The sequence below is a fragment of the Myxocyprinus asiaticus genome, chromosome 6 (genome assembly GCF_019703515.2).
Source record: "Myxocyprinus asiaticus isolate MX2 ecotype Aquarium Trade chromosome 6, UBuf_Myxa_2, whole genome shotgun sequence".
NCBI classification, from domain to species: Eukaryota; Metazoa; Chordata; class Actinopteri; order Cypriniformes; family Catostomidae; genus Myxocyprinus; species Myxocyprinus asiaticus.
The window spans coordinates 26,240,640-26,262,737 of NC_059349.1; the positions used below are offsets into that span (position 1 = coordinate 26,240,640).

General features: G+C 36.5%; 1 protein-coding gene and 1 pseudogene across 5 annotated transcripts; one reads left to right on the forward strand and one right to left on the reverse strand.

Moving 5' to 3' along the window:
* Positions 1-903: 903 nt before the first annotated feature.
* LOC127442265 (fat storage-inducing transmembrane protein 1-like) lies at positions 904-11,349 on the forward strand (annotated as a pseudogene).
* Positions 11,350-11,882: 533 nt separating this feature from the next.
* Positions 11,883-18,895, reverse strand: LOC127442264 (tRNA selenocysteine 1-associated protein 1-like). 5 transcript variants are annotated; one of them, XM_051700146.1, is made up of 9 exons: positions 18,665-18,895; positions 18,006-18,103; positions 14,799-14,898; positions 14,341-14,393; positions 14,055-14,186; positions 13,477-13,596; positions 13,032-13,269; positions 12,867-12,912; positions 11,883-12,741 (listed from the first exon to the last, which is right to left on the reverse strand). In XM_051700146.1, exons 1-9 carry the CDS (start codon positions 18,698-18,700, stop codon positions 12,590-12,592), a joined length of 975 nt encoding a protein of 324 aa, XP_051556106.1. In that variant the 5' UTR covers positions 18,701-18,895; the 3' UTR covers positions 11,883-12,589. The 5 variants fall into 5 exon arrangements, with proteins under 5 accessions (XP_051556106.1, XP_051556110.1, XP_051556109.1 ...); XM_051700150.1 differs by lacking the exon at positions 18,665-18,895 and having other exon boundaries at positions 14,341-14,554; positions 18,006-18,025; XM_051700149.1 differs by lacking the exons at positions 18,006-18,103; positions 18,665-18,895 and having other exon boundaries at positions 14,341-14,575.
* Between the last annotated feature and the right edge of the window lie 3,203 nt (positions 18,896-22,098).

Here is a 22,098-nt window from a genome sequence, read left to right on the forward strand (position 1 = left end):
GACTACAATCTGAACAGCTCTATTAATCCAAGCAAGGGTGCACTCTAAAGTACTAGATGATCCAAGTGAAATTCCTTTTACTGTGCCAATATGTATTTTTATGCTACTACACATCATTATAAATTTTACAACAAGAACAACAGTGGGACAAGGAGGCATTTATTTGAAGGAATATTTTACCGATCCAGCAGAGTGTGTACACAGTACATGCTCATATAAATACATATCAAAGACACTACATTTATCTGAATAAAGAGCTATTAAAAGAAAACAGGGAGTGGGAGCCAATTTTAAGAGACAGGGAAGATAATGCAGTTGGTATAAACAACAGTGGAGCAGGAGGCCATAGAGGGACTCACTGATTGACAGAGACAGGCAGCACCGACAGCTGAATCTAAGAATGGAGAAAGCAGTATAGAGGGATGCAGATGCAGTACAAAGGTTACGGCTGAATATGGCTGAATTAAAAAAGAGCCCCTTAATTGTAAAAAGCATCTAAGTGGCATTTATACAGCAATGAACTTCTGACATTGTATGTTCATCCACTGAACAAGAGACCGATATTTTACCACTAAAATGAGACATTATCTAGATTATCAAGAAGAGGTTAATCATGTCCATGTCAATTGTTAAATGATAAAAGAAAACATTCACGTTGGCCTTTGTCATTTTTGTTGAGTTTTTTGTGCACTGAGCGCACCAAAATTCATGTTTGGTCCATCACCGCTATTACAGTTAAACAATATTTTCTCAAAGAACTTTATAAATGCAACATGATACACGTCTACATGAACATACAGAAGGTGACAACACTTCTTTTTCTGTTCTGAGGGGGTGGGGAATGATTGGGCTATGTGAAAAGCACAAGAGAACCACTGTTAGAGCAGTTGTACTGCAACAGAATTTAAAGAGACCAACGGATACGGAGAACATGGAAATCAGGAATGAACAGGATTTTCTTTCTCTTGGATGCATGGAGTAAATGCAAGTTGTTGGCTGTGAGCACATAAAGGGGAAGTGCTCCCAGATTCCTGGAAAGATACAGACTAGAAGAGAGATAGGGCGTGGAAATCTCCAGAAGGTTAGAGGACACATAATATAAGAAGAGGAAACTACTGATTATTACATATGCAATCTTTATACCTGGATTAAATGCAAAAAGACAAAAGGTATATGTGTCTAAAACTATAAGCATATATACAAAATACATAGACTGAAAAGTGATCCTATAAAGTGGTATTGAGCTGAAAACCAATATGCAACTAACTCAGTGAACATTGCAAACAGTCAGTTGGAAAAGCTATTTATACAACATTTTATTTATCATTGGAAAAGTTTATTGTTTGAAAATGCATTAATTCATTGTGAACCTGTTTCATTTTTGACATCTACATCAGGAATTTTTACAACACTGACAAACTGCAGCTTTCACGGTTTTATTGATTCATTTTTTTGTAGGACTCTGAATTTTGAACTCTCACAATAACCCATCTTGATTACCTTTTATTCGCTGGTGTGGTTAAGGTCACAATACAAATGTTTCTTAACACTTTCCTTGTGGTCATTAATGACCAGGCAGCTGGACTACTTGGCAATGCTTCATTTCGACGCCATTTTCATTTGTTGCTGTCAGCAATGCTTTTGTTTGGGCCTCTCCTGAGTCTATGGGTTTCCCAATATAGTGTCTTTGCAAAGAGGAGTCACTTTCTCTACAGGTAAGCTGCACAATAATGCACAACTGTAGAAATGAACAACTAAAATACATTGAAAATAAAAATCAAATTCAAGGTGCAAATTTTCTTTAAAGGGGTCATAACATGCCTTTTTTATTATTTATGTTTATGTGTTCCTTGAGGTTCACTTATAATATCAGTGAAGTTTTGTTGCCCAATAAACAGTCAAATATTTGTAAAACATGATCATTTTCCACCCTCATTCTGACCCTCTGTCAGAAATGCTCGGTTTTGCTGCTGCTTCTCCTTTAAGACTTGACAGTAAATGCCCACTCTTGTGATTGGCTCTCTGCTCTTGACTGACCTGCTCTCTCCTTGGCATCTCACTGCTCACCACTGGGCAGGCTACGGAAGTGAGAAGGTAAAGTAGGCATTGATGTGTTGTTGTGGAGGCGGTCAGATGCAAATATCCGCCTCGTGTGACATCATAATGTGGAGGAAGTAGAGAACGAGTTGTCTTGGTTATGACAAATGCTCTTTTTTGCAGTAAGAAGGAAGTTTTGAGTTCTGAAATGTACAGTATGTTTTTAATAGTACAATGATATGGAAGTAAGTTCATGACTAAAGTCTTTGAAGCATAAAAGCATGTTGAATTGCTCTAATCGAATAAAATAAATGCATTGTATTATCAGTGCTTGCATTTAAATGTTTTGTATTTACAGTGCCTGCATTTTGGGAGGATGAAATTTAACATTGTTGTATTTTTAAGCATTGAATATTTCATTTGGAAACAACTAATTTCACTATTAAAAATTCAACAATAAATATTCACCTTCCAAAGTTCATTTTCAAAAATAATAAGAGGATTTGAAAATACCATCTAGATTTTTCGACAGGTAAAATTCAGCCCGTTCTATTTCGCTTAAAATTCGCTTCCTCAAATTCAGTGGTTCAAATTTGGTTAGAAATTCAACCTTCCACATCCGGGAACTGCAGGAAAAGCAGCAGAGTACCGATGCACAATCTCCACCTGATGTTATTCATTCTCACCAGTAGGTGGTGCAATGCAATAGGGTGTTGACTGCTGAAGCTAAGTGGAAGGTCTAATGTCTAAATGGCTAGCAATGCAGACACAGTGTTTGAACTTGAAAAACCATATAATTTAAAACCCAAAATTATAAAATTTTGGTCACATTTAAAACACTTCAACACATTTAAAGCCTTTACTATTTAATGCATTTACTATTTTTTTTGGGGGGGGGGTTTCCCTTTTTCTCCCAAATTGGAATGCCCAATTCCCAATGCGCTCTAAGTCCGGAGGGTGGCGGAGGACAAATCCCAGTTGCCTCCACGTCTGAGACAGTCAACCCGCGCATCTTATCACGTGGCTTGTTGAGCGCGTTGCCACAGAGACATAGCGTGTGTGGAGGCTTCACGCCATCCACCGCGGCAACCACGCTCAATTCGCCATGCGCCCCACCAAGAACAAACCACATTATAGCGACCACGAGGAGGTTACCCCATGTGACTCTACCCTCCCTAGCAACTGGGCCAATTTGGTTGCTTAGGAGACCTGGCTGGAGTCACTCAGCACGCCCTGGATTCGAACTAGCGAACTCCAGGGATGGTAGCCAGCGTATTTTACCACTGAGCTACCCAGGCCCCCCGCATTTACTATTTTAAAGGACACACACGACCCCCCCACCCCCAATGTTGAAGACATGGTTACGGCCTTGTACATTCCTAAAAATTTTAAATTGTGTTCTGATGAAGAAAGAAGGTCATATACATCTTGTATGGCCTGAGGGTGAGTAAATTATCAGCAAATTTTCATTTTTGGGTGAACTATTCCTTTAAAAGTGCGTTGCGTGTTCGTAGGTTTGGGAAACGCACATGAATAATGAAAGAACGTTCGCAACTTCGCATGTAGAGATGCTCTTAAGAGCTAAGATCGGAAAAGACCCATAAGAATCGGAAAAGCATGCAGCCTTTGTTTCTCATCATCAATGCACTTGAATGGGAGCGCTCTCCGTCTCAGTTTTAAGTGCTTAGAAGCAATGGCATCTTAGAAAGAAATGGCATGCAAAGAAAATAGTGCAAAACAACTTACATAAATTAAGAGAAATGTCAAGAGATATAAAGCTCTTGCTCCCTCATTACACATGCGTTTTGTGCAGTGTAGGTGATACTCACGTCGGTTTCAGGGGTGGCCGTTGCCATATTTACAATGAACAAGAACTCCATTGCGCCAAGTCACATACACACACATATTTGTATTTACGAAAAACAGAGTAATTAAACACAAATTTTGTTATCCAAAGTCATTTTGGATCTGTTTTACCCAGCCCGTGCATTTTAAGTCTAGGCCTTCAGTGGATTCATGTCATTAAGAAAACACAGTTTCACAATGAAATCATACATTACGTGGCAGTCAACTAACAATACCAACTGACATTTTAAAAACACGTCCATGCACGAAAGCCAGAACCAAGGAGGTCTCATACCAAGAAAAAGCTCTCTAATAATATTTGCGATTTAAATTATTTGATAAAAATTTTGCTTGCAATAAATTTTGTTTCGTCAGTGTACACGGTTACTTTTCAAAACTTGATCCGACACTGAATGCTCAAGAAGCCTAATTTACACTTAGAAAACTCATGATGTTGCTATAACAATGCAAAAAGCACTTACCAGTGCAAATCAGCCCACATTTCCTGTTTAATCAATCGCACGATCATGCAGAACATCTCAGGTTTTTAAATCCATAAGGATCTCTTTCTCAACAGCAATAACAGCAGTGATGACAGTCGCCTCAGCAAGATCTCGTGCTCTTCACTTTCAAATTAGATACATCACTTAAAGTGTGATTGCATCACTCAATGCCAGCTAGAAGGACTGGACTGGGACATATCCTAAAGACCACACCCACAAGAACAAATAAATCAATCTGATTGGCTGATGAATCTGACAATCTGACTTTAGATGCCTATTCACTTACACTGTTGAGGGATTCTGTGGAAATTCTGAAGGCCTGAAGGGGTGGAGTTTAGACTCATATGCTGCTTCGGCTAATGAGCATGGCTTCGGGCATGCGATTTGTGAAACAGTTGTCACGCTTGTAATCATCGAGAAATAAATTCTGATTGGATAAACTTTTAGTTTTTTGCTATTCGTTTGTAGATGAATTAGGAGTGGAAAGCGACTGAAAATGCATAGGCAAAAAGGTCAATGAGAAAGGATGAAAAAATATGTATTTATTAGCCATGTCACGCCAGCAGAGAAGGCTTTGCTGGCCCTAAGAAATCGCCACTGCTTAAGGAGAAGTGCCCTGTCAACACTGTTTAATTAAGATGCAGTTGACCACAGATTTTAAACTGGGCTCACTTTGTTTCTTTATCTGTTGCACTTCATATAGTAGTTCAATAAAATCAGCAAACAGTCAGTTAAATAATAGAAGTCAGTTGAATGAAAATCGGTTATTACATGAGTTAAACAAATTATCAAATAAAAACGGCACTTAAACCCGGCCCAGGGTTGAAAATTATATAATCACGATAATCCTTCAATATTTATATGTCCTGATGGAACATTAAAAGTCATATGTGGTATCATTACAAAGCTTAGACCCTCTATTTTTCCACACAAAACCATATTTTTTTATTTATTTTACATCTAGCAACATTTGAATGTTTAAATTCCCACTTCCGAAACCAATATACAGATACAAATCAAGTATGATTATGAATTTGAATATTTTTCATATCACTCAGATTTGATGAACATAGAAGCCATATATCAAACAAAAGCTCTCATTCTCCAGATTATGAATATTTAGTTTATGTTGTTGGAATAAAACAACAGATCAAATGATCACCGAATGAATCACAAAGAAGATCTTTGATATTTGTAAACACCATAGTGCAGAACATAGGTTGTAATTTTCATAAAATCGGCAAAATATGGTATCGTCCACGGATAATGATGAGACACATATCATTGGAAAGCTGATGATCTAAGCTGATCATCAGCTGTCCAAAGTCAATCTTTCCCTCCCGACCAATCAGAGACTGAGATAATCATCATCATAATCTGTGCGTAATTGGGCGTCAACACGAGGCTTTAACGTGCGCTCACGTGAGACGCACTTCGTATTGCCGAAGCACTTGCAGTCGCACATGCAGACACACACTTTATTTTTATAGTTTATTATTAATTTCAATATGGCTCCAACAGAAGAGAGTTTTTGTTGGTGCTGAGGCTGTTTTAGAGCAACTGGACTATTATGTTATATAATATATAAATTGCAAACACTTATTATAGTTTGTGTTTGCAATTTATATTGCTGTTTATTGTCTTTTTCATTCAATATTTGCTTGTTCTAAAGAAAAGTTTGCAGTTTGCATGTTTGCACTTTTTGCATTTTATATTACATTGTTACAGTATATTACAGTGTCTATATATTATAGTTTGTGTTTGCAATTTATATTGCTGTTTATTGTCTTTTATAAATGTCTTTTTCATTCAATATTTGCTTGTTCTAAAGAAAAGTTTGCATGTTTGCACTTTTACATTTTGTATTATTGTTACAGTATATTATTGTTTTACATTTTATATTAGTTTATACATTTGTTATGATATTATAAATCAATAAAACATCTTCAGTATTTTCATGTCTCATTTTCGTCTATCCCATTACTAATATTTTGTGTCTTTCAAAAGAAGATAAGAAAACCTGTTTGGGAATCCTTGTAAGTGCTGTTGTCATGTATACCAAATAGTAAAAGTAGGATTTTTGGTGTAATATTCTTTGTAATAGCTTGTTTTTGCATTTTGGATAACCCAGGACCTTGGAGACACTAAATGGCCACTTTGCCTCCCTTCGGTTTCATAGTAATACCTTTTGAATGGTAATCTTTTTTCAGTGTTTGCTGCCATCTAGTGGAATCAAACAAAACTTGCCATTTATAAAAAGAGCATACAGGGCTTGAATTATACACTTTCAAAGTCATAATTCAAAGAAAAAAAATTGCAAAAAGCACCTAATTTTTTGTGTTTATTCCAGTAATTTGAACACATACAATAAAAATTATTGATTACTGATAATTATTAATTATACAATAATTAAGTTTCCTTTAAAATGAGACCAAAATTGTACATTTACTTCACTGTATGTGGGTAAGAGGAGCCTTCAGATTTGGGTATGTCAGTTTCTGGTGGAATTAAAAAAAAAAAAAAAAATAAGAGTTGAACAGGTTAAGAGCGTTTTGTGTGAGCGATTTTATGAACGTTCGTTATTTTTTACATGCGTTTCCCAAAACTGCACTTAACACGAACATTAAGTGGACTTGCTTTAAGTGCTACTTAAAAGAGGAGCACGCTGTCCATAAACGTGAAGTGCTGAAATGTGACCGTATAGTGCTGCTCATCATTGCAACTTCATTATATTTGTGCGTAACTTTAAAAACGTTTGTAATTTAGCTTGCTGGAAATATTAAAAAATATTTTCTTAAATGTACAAAGGAACTTGCCACATAATTGCATTTTGTTTTGCAATCGTTTTGTGCAGCAAGATATATTTCTTTTACACAATCACTGTTTCATTCAGCAGATGTGCATTTTAATATTTTGTTTTCTGTGGGTAGAGATTAAAGCTTCCAGGATCAGTGAAGACAGCAGAGACCCTGTGTATTGTCCTGCTAATGACAACAAGCATTCATTGAATATAACAAGGTTCACTGTGTTATTGCGGAGCGCAAAATAAGGAGACGCATGGAAGCTGTGCTTTAGGGACATTCACCAATCAAAGGCAGATCTGCTCTTTACTCCCAAAAGCGATAACAGTAACAGCAATGCTACACAACATGTGCGGTACTACACAACATGTGGTGCAGGCAAGAGCGCCCTTAGGTGTCAAAAAGGAAGAAGAGAAGAGGATGAGGAGCCAATATACTGTACAGACGATTTTCATGTATGGCAGCAAGTTACTGACTTTTTTCCTTCTCTCTCTGATTGTAATTTTTACATTTCTCTGCAACATTCATGACACCACTTTGTTGTTACCAACTAGTCCACAAATAACTTTTTGTTTACTTAATATTTTATCTGTTCACCCAATATTGACTAACCATTTTCTGCATTTATTATTATTATTATTATTATTATCTTTGTCGGTTAAAAATAATAATAAATTAAAACATATGTATACTGAAATTAAATGAGCATAAAGTGTAGCTATATGTATTTAAATTGTATCAGGTGTAATTTCCCATTTGTCCTGCAGGTGTCTGCATAAGTCTGTGTCCTAACGATGTTCTTAGCGCTGTACGAGTACTCCAGAGCACTTGTAAATCTACGAGCATTTTCAAGTACTATTTAAGTTACGATGCTTTTGGGAAACAGGCCACAAAACTAAGATGAATCGTAAGATGGATTCTACGATCTACTTAGGCTTACGATGCTTTTGGGAAACGAGGCCCTGGACAATGTATCGGCAATCTTTTTAAAAACATTTTTAAAAGCAAATGCATTCTACATACTGTTCTTCACTTCACTACAACATAAATGCATCCTTTCCGCATGGTCCTGTGGGTCACCCTGGGTGCGCAGCTTCGCCACACCTTTTGATCGAGATTTTGATAGCTGACAGCTAAATAAAACAGGCTGTATGTCTAAGAAGTAGGCTAAGTAATTTTGTGTGCAGATGCGAGGGACATCAATAGGCTATTTCTAAAAAAGACAACTAATATTTCTCTGGCATACACAGCTTGCAGAACCCATGCCTACACAGAAGAAAGCTGGCATGGAGCCCTGTCTATAGACCCTTCCCTGACAAGTATGGTTTGTGTCGCAGGCATTCGTAAGTCCAGTTGTTTGACGAGAGAGAGATATACGCCTAATATGTAGTTGCAATAACAGTTGAGCAGCAGTGGATAATTATTCTGTGGCACGGCATTGAGGACTTGATGATGACGCAGGTTGACCAATCAGTGGAAAGGTGCGTTTCATGCCCACCCACATTTGCAAATAAAATATTTATCTATTTTCTACCCATGAACAATTTAGAAAAACAAACTATCAAAACATACATGGCTGTTCTCTCTACCCGTAGCTTTGCTCTTCAGCAGTCAACACCCGATTGCATTGCACCACCTACTGGTGAGAACGAATAACATAACAGGTGGAGATTGTGCATCGGTACTCTGCTGCTTTTCCTACAGTTCCCGGATGTGGAATGTTGAATTTCCAACCAAATTTGAACCACTGAATTTGCGGAAGCGAATTTTGTTACGCAAAATAGAACTGTCTGAATTTTACCTGTCGAAAAATCTAGATGGTATTTTCAAATGAACGGAATATTTTGGGAATGGACTTTGGAAGGTGAATTTTTAATTGTTGAATTTTTAATAATGTAATTAGTTGTGAAATGTTTCCAAATGAAATATTCAATGCTTACAAATACAACAATGTTAAATTTCAGCCTCTCAAAATGCAAGCACTGTAAATGCAAAACATTTAAATACAAGCACTGATAATACAATGCATTTTATTTTTTCTGCAATTCAACATGGTTTTATGCTTCAGAGATTTTAGTCATGAATTTACTTCCATACAAGGACCTCTTTTATGTCAAAAGATCAAGAAAATGTTGTTGCTCATGTCATGACCCCTTTAATAAATGATTTTCTCCTAAAGAAATAAATTGTAATTTTGAAACATACGTATAAAATCATGACCACTCACATAAGATGATGATTCCAGTCATATCTGTAACCTTATAAAGGCAGTTTTATTTATATATGGGGAGGGTCTCCTCATGGGGGCAGCCATATTAGGATCACATGACAAGCCGAATGCTACTCACATTCGATGATTTAATTTTTTCACTCATGGATTAAATTAATTATGGCTGACTGTGAACAGTGAATTTCTACAATGGCATACATAACCGAAAAAAAACTATTGTGTTTGAATGATACTGCCTCCATGCCCCTAGGTGTCAGTGCAAGTCCCAGACGACATAAGCACTGAGTGCACCTTTAAGTTTAATTCATATATGCTTTGTCACAAGAAAAGGATTCTTACATGAATGTCAACATTACTTTGATACCTAAAGTTTCTTGAAAATAAGGGAAAACAATTGTATTAAGAGAATTAACCTAATACATACAGCAGACCTTACAATAGAGTAGGGCCATATTTAATTTTTGACAGGAATAAAAATGATGCTGTGAGATAGAAGTACAGTCTGTTCAGTGGGTTGTACAATAGATGTTGTTTAAATTGGTGTTGATTATTCAGCCTATGAAATATTGAAAGAACATCTGGATAAAGAATTACAGTAGAAACAAAACTCCAGAAAACACCAGTTGTTATGCGTCTAGGACCTTTATATAAAGCATACCATTCTACAAACTATTTTATATCCACATACATTTTAATATGGCGTCTACCCTGACCAGTGTTGGATGTAGTCTGATTACAAAGAAACTGCTGTAATCTAATTACTCAAAAAGTCAAAAAGTAGTTTAACGCATTGCATTTAAAAAGTTTTGTAATCCTATTACAGTTAATGACTTTCAATTAAGTTAATTACGTTTAAGTACATTACTTGGTTACACATATTTCGAAAAGATCTTTATGTAGAATAATGAATGAACTTTGTTCATATGTACATCTTTTTGTGTTTCTGAGAACTGAGGCATGACCCGCCGAACTAGTTATCAGGAATATGACTTGTGTGTGACAATGAACGAGGAAATATAGATTATTTTGAACTTGTGTAGAAAAACACTTGTCAAGTGTTTTACAAAGTAATGGAGTATTAGTAATGGATTACTTTTTGAGTAACGACAAACATCGACACTACAGTCTATAATATGTAATTTTTTTGTTCATGGTTTAGGGTTTCCTGCGCTCAGGCTGGGGCTGGACCTGTATCTTTGTTGGCTCTTTTGTCTTCGTCCCGTCTTTCTCAGTGCGACGCTCAATCTCACTCTCACTACGACACCTTTTTCGGTTAGCTGTGGCAGGTGGACTATGGTTGGGCTTCCGCAAACTGATCTGTCTGTTGGAGAATGCCACTGGGAGCTGCTACCAGCCCCTTAGCCCCACTCTTGACCTGGCTTCAGGGACAAATGGAGATGGCCAACCTTTATTGCTTTTACAAGAAGGTGAAACAAAGGAGGCCTGTGTCCGCTCTGGTATGTTGTGGCGTGGGTATGAAGTCTCTGAAGATGCCCTCCTGCTGTGTTTGTGCTGCCTGCTTCTAGCCGAGGAGACTGCTGTATTTGGGCCCTACCTGAGCCTGGGAGGACCATCTGGAGCCCCGCTGCGCATCCTCTTCCTGTTCTGTGTGCTGCTGTTGAGTCTCTGGGTGTTCCTGCTACTGTGCCTGCTGGCTTACTTCCCACAGTTTCCTACCCAGATTTTGGGAGGTGCTTTGGGTTGTTTGAGCTGGAGAGCTTTGTACCAGGGCTGGTACTGACTTGGACCTAGTTGGTACTGCCCTGAGAGGCCAGGGGTGGGACTTTTGTCTACATAGAGCAAACAGGATGAGACATCTGAGACAAATGGTTAAACTAATGCTAAAGTGATCAACTAGAGAAGGCTGTTGGACTCATTGTGAAATAAAGTTAAACTGAACAAAACCTCTACAAAATTTGTATTATATGCTGTGCTGCAGTTCACCAAAATAAAAAAATAAAAAAAAGCCATAGTTGACACTCTAGCCAGAATTAGTTGGTCATTCGGGTACTCCTCTTTAATGACCACTTAAGATTAAAACACCCTAATCCACTGGCATAAATATATAATATGGAAGTATGCATATTCGGACACAGCTATGCTCCCTAAACTGAATGCGAATTTACACTGAGCATGTTTACATGTACAATCTTACACCAGTTAAGCTAAATAAGTGTAACATCATGTAAACAAACTGTTTTTGTTTATAGGGGTAAGGTCATATTTGAGGTTTTGCTGGCTTATCCAAAGTGTGCAAGTGTTCAACCCTTGAATATTCGCATTGTTTTGTTTTTTTAAATACGCTTATTTTGGTAGCCATCAGCATATTGGGGTGTATGTATGCACATAATAAAAATTTGAATTGTTGGAGTGGCAGAACAGATGCTACACATTCTCACAATTCATTAGGAACTGTTTTAACCCTATAAAACAAACTTCTCAGACAAAATCATAGATGCAAACACATGAGATATCACTTTGTTTTATTAGGTTCATCCTTGACAATCTCAATTGGTTTTATTACAAAAATACCCAGAGGATTTCTGATGAGCTCAGCATTAAATAAGAATCTTGTAATTGACATACTCAGACACATGTAATTCAAGGAAAGAGTCATTTTGAGGGCTGCAGTATGTAATATTTCTGTACAGGCATTAACTCTGGGTCAGTGGGTTATTCAATTTTACCCAGGTGTTTCATTTAGCAAACATCTATAAAAAATAAAAACCAATCTATTGAAAAAAAGTTTCTAAATGCAAAACCACCAGTTGTGTCGTATCAAACAAAACAGGGTATTATTTTAAAGGGATACAAAATTCTTGTCTGGATCACACAAGTTTTATACCCACAAAGCATGCTTAATTCATGAGTATTAACTGTGAATTTCTTATGGAAAAGTTTAATAAGGCAATAGCAAGAATTGCACCTGTTTAAAAATGACAGTACTGAAGCAGTTGCTATCCATCCCTTTTAAAATAAAAGTAATCTATACAACAAAACCTAGACTACATCACTTTTAAACAAAAGGTCATGGACACACAAAGAAAAAAAACGTTGCCTGCTAGGATAAAGCTCCAAATAAAAAGGCGGAAAGGAAGAAAGAACATTCTCTGAAAACTCGCTCAGAGCATAATAAAAAAGGCATGTTCCTTCAGAAGGCATACAAATTTGGTTTAGACAGTCAAGGAGCCATTTACCACAGAAATTTCAGATGTGACGCTGTCCAGTGGCTGCCAATGGCAATCCATTAGCGAATCATAGAGCTCCTCACTGCGCTCCATGTACTGCTTGTTTAGTGCATCCACATCCACCTGTGGGTTTGGGTCTGATGGAGAACAATGATTGTCAGCACATGGAAATATTCCTATTGGGAATGTCTACATTGTTAATATACTGATGCGTGCTTGCTTTTTCTGCAATTAATCAGATGAACTTAATGTTACAAAATACCTTCTGTAGTGTCCTCATCAGCATCCTCAGTGGTGTCATGTGACTGCTGCAGCAATAAACAAAAAGTCAGAATTTCAGACCAGAAATGGTTTAGGCTAAAGGCAAAAAACATTGGCAACTAGAAATAAAGCAAAATTAAGACAACTAACTGCAGTGCTGAGTTACCTCTGTGGATGCATGCATGTCAGGGGGTATGGGGGGAATCCCCATGGGCGGGGGCGGTCCCATCATCCCATGTGGAACTGGAGGGGGGGTAGCATAAGGGTTATATCCGTAGTTGTAACTGTTGTACTGATCGTAGCCCCACTGCGGATAGTAACTGTTGTAGGGCTGTTGATAGTACTGCTGTTGGTAATTGCTGTTGTAATTGTGATTCTGGTTGTGGTAATTGTTTGATTTGTTGCTGTTATGAAAACAAAAAGATTATAATGCGATTAATATGAATTTGTTATGGTAAAGTTTATCTATCATACCTTACTGATCACAAAGAACCTTAATAATACAATGATAAAGAATTTATACTGAAATATAAATATTTAAGCAATATTAGGATTAAATGTAAATCAAAGCACTCTATTGTATGAAACGAAAAGTTAAAGTCAAAGTGTACCCTTTGTTGACAGCGATGCTGATCCTGATGGGTTTTCCTCCAAGGCCCGATGCATTCTGAAACTCCTCAAGGGCTTTCTTCTGTTCGTTCTCGTCACTAAACTTCACGAAGCCATAACCCCTGGATGATTCAACAAAGTACTAGATCATCAGCACCTGACCACTCACTCTTCCTGTGCCTCATCATGCAGAGTATATGCATATTTCAATATGTATTCATAAAGTAAAAATTAATTTGATGGTAGAACTGAAACTTCTCTTTTACTTTTAACATGAAGTTGCATCACTTCATTTGTGAGTTGCTCTTGCTTACCCTATATGGGGAAAACAATAGTTTTAGCAGATTTGTAACAACGGCAAATCACATCCATGTATTGTCTGGCCCTTTTTAGGAGGTGGGTAAAGAGTATGGACTGAAAGTAAGCTTTAAAAATAATGTCAACAAATTGCCAAGCATTTGCAACGGAGACCTCATCTGATTTAACTATCCCATCTCTGTTGAAGATCAGTTGGTCAAACTGTCAGAGAAACTGAAGAAAGATTATATAGGACAGCTCTGACAGCTGAATGCTTTCATACCTGGAGTTCCCATAGGGATCAGTCACAACTTTGGCTCCTTTGCATGAGGGAAACTTTTTCAAAAAGAACTGATGAAGCTGGTAGTCATCCACTTCTGAAGTAAGGTCTCCAACAAAGACAGAAAATTCTGGACTGAAGGAAAACAATAAGGTGCACTACGTAAGGAAGTCCACAATTTGTTAGGTGACATTTTAAAAAGAGAAGTGTTTGAACATGGTGTGCAACACACCACCGTGTCTAATTATTCCACATCTAACATTCATGAACAACTAATAGATCAACTTACCCAGGCTCTGGCCTTTTCCCATATGTTGCATAGTTAAGCTTGAACTTCCTGGGCTGAAAATAAATTAAATATAACCATTTAGCAAATTCAATTATACTTTGTAGTAAGGACATAATTCACTAGCAGGAGTCATATTATTAGAGTAAGGAAGCGTTATTATTTTCACATACCTCCACCAATCAGTACTGGCTTTATCCCATTCGTCAGCTAGTTCCTAACAGAGTTTATTCACCAGCTTCAAATAAAGCATTTTATAAACAGCCTCAACCACCTTCCTTAGAGAAGAAATTGAGCTCTGTGACTTGCCCATCACTAGTAATATATGGATTAATAATATAAGGTGGGGGCCATGCTGGTTATGGTTTCCTTTAATAATCTTTATATAAATGTGATTAAATTAAAATCAAATATAAATGCCCAAACTATACAATTTAATGAGTGCAAGTTTGGTATCTCACCGGATTTGATCCTGGAACCAGCTTCCCATTGAGTTTCTGGACACAACGGTCAACACTGGCTTCATCTGCCAGCTCCACAAAACAGTATCCAGCAGAACCTCTGAAGAAACAGACAGAACAGACTATACTATGAGTCTGTACAAACACAAAAAAAAAAAGCTATTTGGCTATTCTTCACTGAAAATAAACATTTTAATAATACAAGAAAAATAACATCAAGTAATATTTAATGTTAAAGTTATTATAGTAATTAATTGTTAACTGTGATTATAGGTCTACAGAGGACCAGTTAGTCTAGATATTGATGATACATTAGGAAATTGTAGACCCAAAATTTCTAAGGGGGCCACAAAATGACTACATTTTTTAATCCTATGAAGCCTGAAATATGAAATAAAAAATAAATAGTCTGCTCGCTTCAAAGTTTATTTGCGCTGCTCTGTCAAGTCTATATTAAGTTAGAGAATTATTATAGTGTTTTTAGAGCGGTTCTGTGCTCCACAACTCCATCTCATGCTTAGAGTAACAGACGTGCTCAGAGTTCGGTTCCGTTTGCTTACATGCGCCTAGCGCTTTATTTACACTAAACCGGCGTGTCCTGCATGAAGCTGTTTTTATCATCATCTGCGGTAGCAGCATCTCAGTCTTCGGCAGGCACAGGTATCATAATAATAATGCGGAACATAAGAGGGGGTATAATTCAAACATCTTTATTAAATGATCGCTGAGCAAACAGCATTAACAGTAGCACATGTAGAGTCCAGAAATATTCACTCTTCCTCCATTCTCCTGTCATCTGTTTACCTCACAAGAGAGCACAATGCCCTTATTAAACTCCCAGTTGCAACAAGTGAAAGCGGAACTAGTTTTACCAACATCAAACTAAATGAAAATAAAGGAATATAAATATAATAAATCTATATAAAATATTTAGATACTATAATATTACGCATTGTTAAATTAAATATAATAAAATAATGAATATAAATAATTCAATGAAATGGTGACAAACTAACCAAAACTTTGACTAAGTTTAATGACACCATTGCGTTATCAGCTCATTCTTTAGGACTATCTTATATACAGTAGAGAATAGTTTGTATAAGCTACTTGTTTTAAGTCCTAGAGTAAAGAGTAAAATTGAATATTTTTTATTTAATTATTCAACCAACCAACAGTAATTTTGACAGCAAAAACTAGGCAACAACTATGGTATTACCAACAGGGAATTTCAGTTAACAGTGACATTGAGCAGAAAGCTTACATATAACCAGTTTTTACAGAGCTGCTGATAAAAAGATAAATGGTCAGCAAGAGATGATTAGATTAAATGAAAATTGGAGATAGGTATCAGATGTTAAAATCCTGATTGGAGCATCCCTAATATTCCAGTTGACTGGGTTTCAAAAACTAATGATGATCATTAGTGGACTGAGACCCCATCACAAAATGGACAAAAACAGGTACACGTGGATAGGTACTATTTGAATATGAAGATAGTGTTAATTGTTTCACTGTTTATATATTTATTTGTTTGTGAGTGAATTGAAGAAAAAAAAAAGGTCTCAAGTTTGGTTCTTTTTAAGAAGACTCAAGTGTGAAAAATCCCAGTAGACTTTTGGCAGCTGAATATGTGAAAAACCTTACCTTTTTTTTTGTCATAATTTTATCATAATGGCAGTTCAAAATCGCAATATTTTTCAAAATAATCGCCATATGACTTTGTCCAAATCTTGCAGCCCTATTAGTAGCAGCAAGTGAAGATTGTGCAACAGCACTTTACTGCTTTTCCTGTAATGCCAAGATGTACAAGGCTGTAATGCCAGGATGTACAATTTTAACCACTGAGATTTTAGAGGCAAATTTGCAAAGCAAAATATAAAGGACCAAATATTACCTGTAGAATAATAAAGATGAAAAAACAATATTTTGGAAACCAAACTGGAAAGTGAATATTAGGGATGCACGAAATATCGTTGGCCGATAACCGTGAAAATCTAAATATTTACCTCCAATATTTCCACCAATACTTTGTTAGTTTATTACTGCGGCTTCTTTCTTTAAGGCAGAGATTCAGGCAGCCGCAAGCAACAGCACATACACAATGTGTCTGTGTGGATGAAAGACAATCTCATGTCGCACTGTGAGGATTATTTCAACATCTCTGCACCTTGTTACGTTGTTTTGGGGCTGGTTTTAATTCAGGATAATTTCCCGCAAGTAACGACATAACATTTCCCATATTCTTTTGTTTCATGAGGCAATAAATAAAAACATGTTTTTTGTCATGCTTGTTACTTTTGAGCAATCATTTTCGCATATTACTTTATGAAACATAAATAGAATATGGAAAACAGCACATCATTACTTACAGCACTGCAATAAAAACAAACAACCTAAAACAATACATTTATCTTGAAATAATTCTCACAGAGTAACTTGAGATGTCTTAAAACACTAGTTTGTGTGTGAAACGAATGTGCTTGTTGTATTTTACAAGTTGAGACTTTTCCAACATTATGACTCATGACTATTCGATCTGTATGATCTTACCTATTCCCTTTATGATTTGTTTTGTTTACATTTCATAAGTTATACAGTGGAACTGTCACAGATGAGCACTGTAACAAGCACCTGTAAATGAGACACGCATAAACAATGCACACTTAAACACACAAACCACCACTGAACTCACAGTCTGCTGCTAGAATAAATTAGAGGTTGACCCATAGTAGGTTTTGCCGATAATGTATATTGTTCTGTTTTTCATCCACACCTATCACATCGCTTCTGAAGATATGGATTAAACCACTGGAGTCGTATGGATTACTTTCATTCTGCCTTTATGTAATATTTGGAGCTTGAAATGTCAGGTCACCATTCGCTCGCATTGTGAGGACCTACAGAGCTGAGATATTCTTCAAAAAAATCTTCATTTGTGTTCAGTAGAAGAAAGTCATACACATCTGGGATGTCATGTGGGCGAGTAAATGAGAGAATTTTCATTTGTTTTGATGAACTATCCCTTTAATTTAAGTCCCTTTACCAGTTTTGCATTCTTTAGCCATTCTGTTTTGTTTTTTTTCTTCTTCTTCAAAACTCCTTTAGGGAGGTTCTTTTAATATTGTTTTGGACAATCAGAGGCTCGAAATGAAAAGGTTGAAAACCACTCCAATAGACACATTCAAAAATCGTATGCAATCTTACCCGGTAACTCGATGTGTAATTATTTTGACATTGTAGGCCGTCTCCCCCATCGTGCTGAAAGCTTGCTTGATGAAACTCTCGTCCATGTATGGGTCTAACTGTAAAACAAATAATAATATTAATAGCTTGTGGAAACTTTTCGTGGGGTATCAACAATATGTTAAAAATTTGTCTACTAAGAGCATAACTTTGAGCAAAGTTCAGAGTTCCGCGTGACAAAATGGCCTTGCAGCGCGCGCGCGCCAGTGACTTTGCAAGTTGATTTAATAACCTCGGGTTTATTGCACTAGACCCCGTTGTTTAGTTAGTACATTAATTCAAAATACATCATCCAGACATGTAGTTTGTGTCATTTTTTACATTACGACACAAAAGCACTTATGCAAATATGAGAGGCCTCGACGAGAAACCTGAGGTGCAGAATAAAGTGCGTGATATATGCTAAATATACAAATATAAAGAGACATATTTGATAGATTATAAATTCTGCTCTCTATTTAAGCAGGGATTTTTTTTCTTTCTTCTTTTTTCGCAAGTTTGGCGAGTATCTGAGGGCAGTTTTTGATCATGCTTGCGCAACATCGAGCTAAAACCGCATGTTGCGGATCGTTTGTGTACATACAAGATACATTATAGAAGAAGAAAAACTCAATACATACATCACCCATCCACAAGCTTGTCATTCTGTTAAACATCTTGGCTGCTGAATTTAGTACACCTCAGAGGTTTGTGGAATATAAGCGACACTGTTTGCTTCTGGATCTGCGTGGTGATACTGAAACTCGAACGATAAATGAAAGACACTTCCGCTTCCGGCCTTGCAGCACTTAGACCAGAGTCAACTGTCTGGCAGGATATGTTTGTTTATGGCTGTTTGTTAGTCTTCACTACAGAGAACCACGCTATCTCGTCTAAGAATTAATGGAGACAATGCCGATTGCCTTTGTTTCTGTACTAAAATTGTGTAAATAAAGCAGTGCACTGCGCATGTGTAATTCTGAGTTTGAATACAGGGGTCAGTAGTGAGTTTTGACATCCCTGTCTGTCTCACAGCAGAGGAAGAAAAACCTAACATGCGTCATGTGATGACTTTGGTGCGATATTGATGGAAGGAAGCTATTCTAGCAGAAATGAACACGTTACGAACAACATTTTTGCGCTTTTCGGGATCCAACCATTTGTGTTGGTACGTGGCACCACTCATTTCTTAAAAACACAACTGTATTGTATTAAATCAGTTCATTGAACGTTTCGTTTGTTGTACATTTAGCAAGCAGCTCAGGGATAGCCTCTCATTATACATAGCTTTGCCTCAAACACAGACGAAATCTGAATATTATTATTAATTTAAGACTTAGAGATGGATTAACAGACATGATCAGCTACTGTATTGGTTCCAAAGGACAAATGTAATGGAAAAAGCATTTAAGTTTGTTGTTCTAAGAGTAACCGTGTATCCTTTCATCATTTGAACTCCTTTTACCTTTTATTTTACATTCGTAACTCAAATTGAACTAAAGTCAACAGTGATGGACATTCTGGAGTCTTTAAACAGTCACGGGTCTTTAAGGTTGCATTTTTGTGCTTGTTTGACTCCAACTTCACTGTAACTATACATTAAACATTGTCCTTGTATGCGCATCAGCTCATCAAAATAGATGAGGAAAATGTGTTCTCATTAACAGGTTTTTACTATAATGCTATTTTACTTGTCGATATTAATGGCTTATATTCTAATTATCTTCCAGGAGTAATGGCACACACCCTACTGTGTTCAGCTGTTATCAACTTTGCTCTATCGGTTCTTTGATTCACTCAAGGACAGGAGCTGACCAGAGAACTTTCTTGCATGGAACACTGAATGGCAAAGCCGAGGGAGCCTGTATTTTCCAGCAACCACCCTGGCACTATCAACAGGTCCGTACAGGCAAACGTGGGACAGAATATCAGCCAAAGAACATCAAACGAAAGAGGACCCATGGTTGGATCAAAAGAATTAGCACTGTGGGTGGCATCGAAGTAATCCTGCGCCGAATGCTCAAAGGGCGAAAATCCCTTACACATTGAGACTTCATACCGGACAGTTGCTTTGAAGTGAATGTTAGCTTTTCAGTGGAGTTATTTGTTTATATTTAAAGTTGTCAAAAAATAAATTAATGAAAGGAATACCTGGTAGCACCAACAGACTGTCTGCATAAATTTTGTTAAATGACATTTCTTTCATATAGAATTTCATCATATATCTAATAATTCTTCACACATCTATTTCATAGTAGTCACAGGGTTTGCAGTGTTACACTCAATGGATCAGAGAATTGTCTCATTGTACCCCGTATGTAGATCTTTCATAATGCACACATAATAATGAACTTAATCCATTTAGTAACAGAAAATACAGTTGAAAGCCGTTATTAAATTTTTAATTAAATAATGGTAATAATAAACTACATTTGTTAAGATGTGTGGTAAGGTAACACTTTACAATAAGGTTCCATTTGTTAACATTAGTTAACAACATTAGTTAACAATGAACAATACTTATTAAGCATTTATTAATCTTAGTTAATGTTACTTTCAGCATATACTAATACATAATTTAAATCAAAGATTGTATTAGTTAACATGAGTTAATGCACTGTGAACTAACAATAAACAATTGTATTTTTTAATTAACATTAACAAAGATTAATAAATGATGTAACAAATATATTGTTAATTGTTTATGTTACCTCTTGCATTTACTAATGTTAACAAATGGAACCTTATTGTAAATTGTTACCAGATGTGTAGTATCATATTTTCTTTTTTTGCATTTATTCATATGGAAGTAGTAGTATTGCACTGTGTGCAGAATTATTAGGAAGTTAGTATGTCGCACTATTAAGTTTACTGTTAAACAAGTACAATGATGTCAGTGATTCCTAAAACTTTATTTTGTATCAAAACGGAATATTTAACGAAGAAAAAGTGAGAGTTGTGTTTTCTCGAATATTAGTGTGCTCAATTATTAGGCAACTAGGTAACACTATTTTTTTCTCCACTAACTTTAAAATTTAAGAGTATAAAAGTAGGTTTTTAGTAAATAACATAACACAAAGTACAAAGTAGCATTTTGGGCATTTCAGGGTATTCAGTGGGCAATACAACCACACTTCTTTTCAGTAACATTCAAGAACCACCTATCTGTAGAATCTATCAGTTTCGTGATGTTTTCTCAACCAATTTTAGCTAAGGCAGCCACCACATCCTCCCAGATGTCATTCAAAGATGTGGATTGTTTTCTCTCATTGTAAATCTCATGTTTTCGAAGGGCACACAAGTACTCAATTGGGTAAAATTCAGGTGTGGAACGGGGCCAATCAGTACTTGAATGCATGTGAAGGAGCATTATCCTGCATGAAGATCATGGTCATCTTGAATACAGTTTAATTCTTCTTGTACCAGTGGTAAAAAAAAAGTGTCTTCCAGACATTAGTAGTAGTATTTTCAGTCCATATGCAACCCGAAAAGGTCCCACAAGCTCATCATTAATGATAGCAACCCACAGCAATCACTACCTCTCCCCCACTCTGCTGGCACCTGACCAGAACTGGTGTAATTTGTGCATTAGTGATCCAGTTATGTTTCCACACATCTGGTCAGTCAAGAGTTACTCTCATTACATCTTTCCATAAAACTTTAAAATCAGTCTTCAGGTATTTCCTGGCCCGATCTTAATGCCTTAGTTTGTGATTTTTATTAATTAAAGGATGTGTTTCAGTCTTCCTCCCCTCAGCAAAGTCTCTGAAAACCAGGCACCTTTTAGTTTTGGAGACTCCAGGTACATTACAGCTCTGGAAATTGGTGGAGCTGGAAGTTAAAGGGTTATTGGTGGTTTCACATTTATATCTTTTGTAGTTCAATTGCACTTCTTCTCAAGACAATTTTGCGACTCTCCTAACTATTATTCTAAAGTATTTATTTGTTTTGTGGTCACACCTCAGTATGATTGACATTTTAACCCTTTAAGCTCTGAGGGTGTTTTAAAGTTTTCCAGTTTCAGTGGCATACCCAAAATAAAGACTTATATCTTGACCAAAAAACAAGGAGGGTC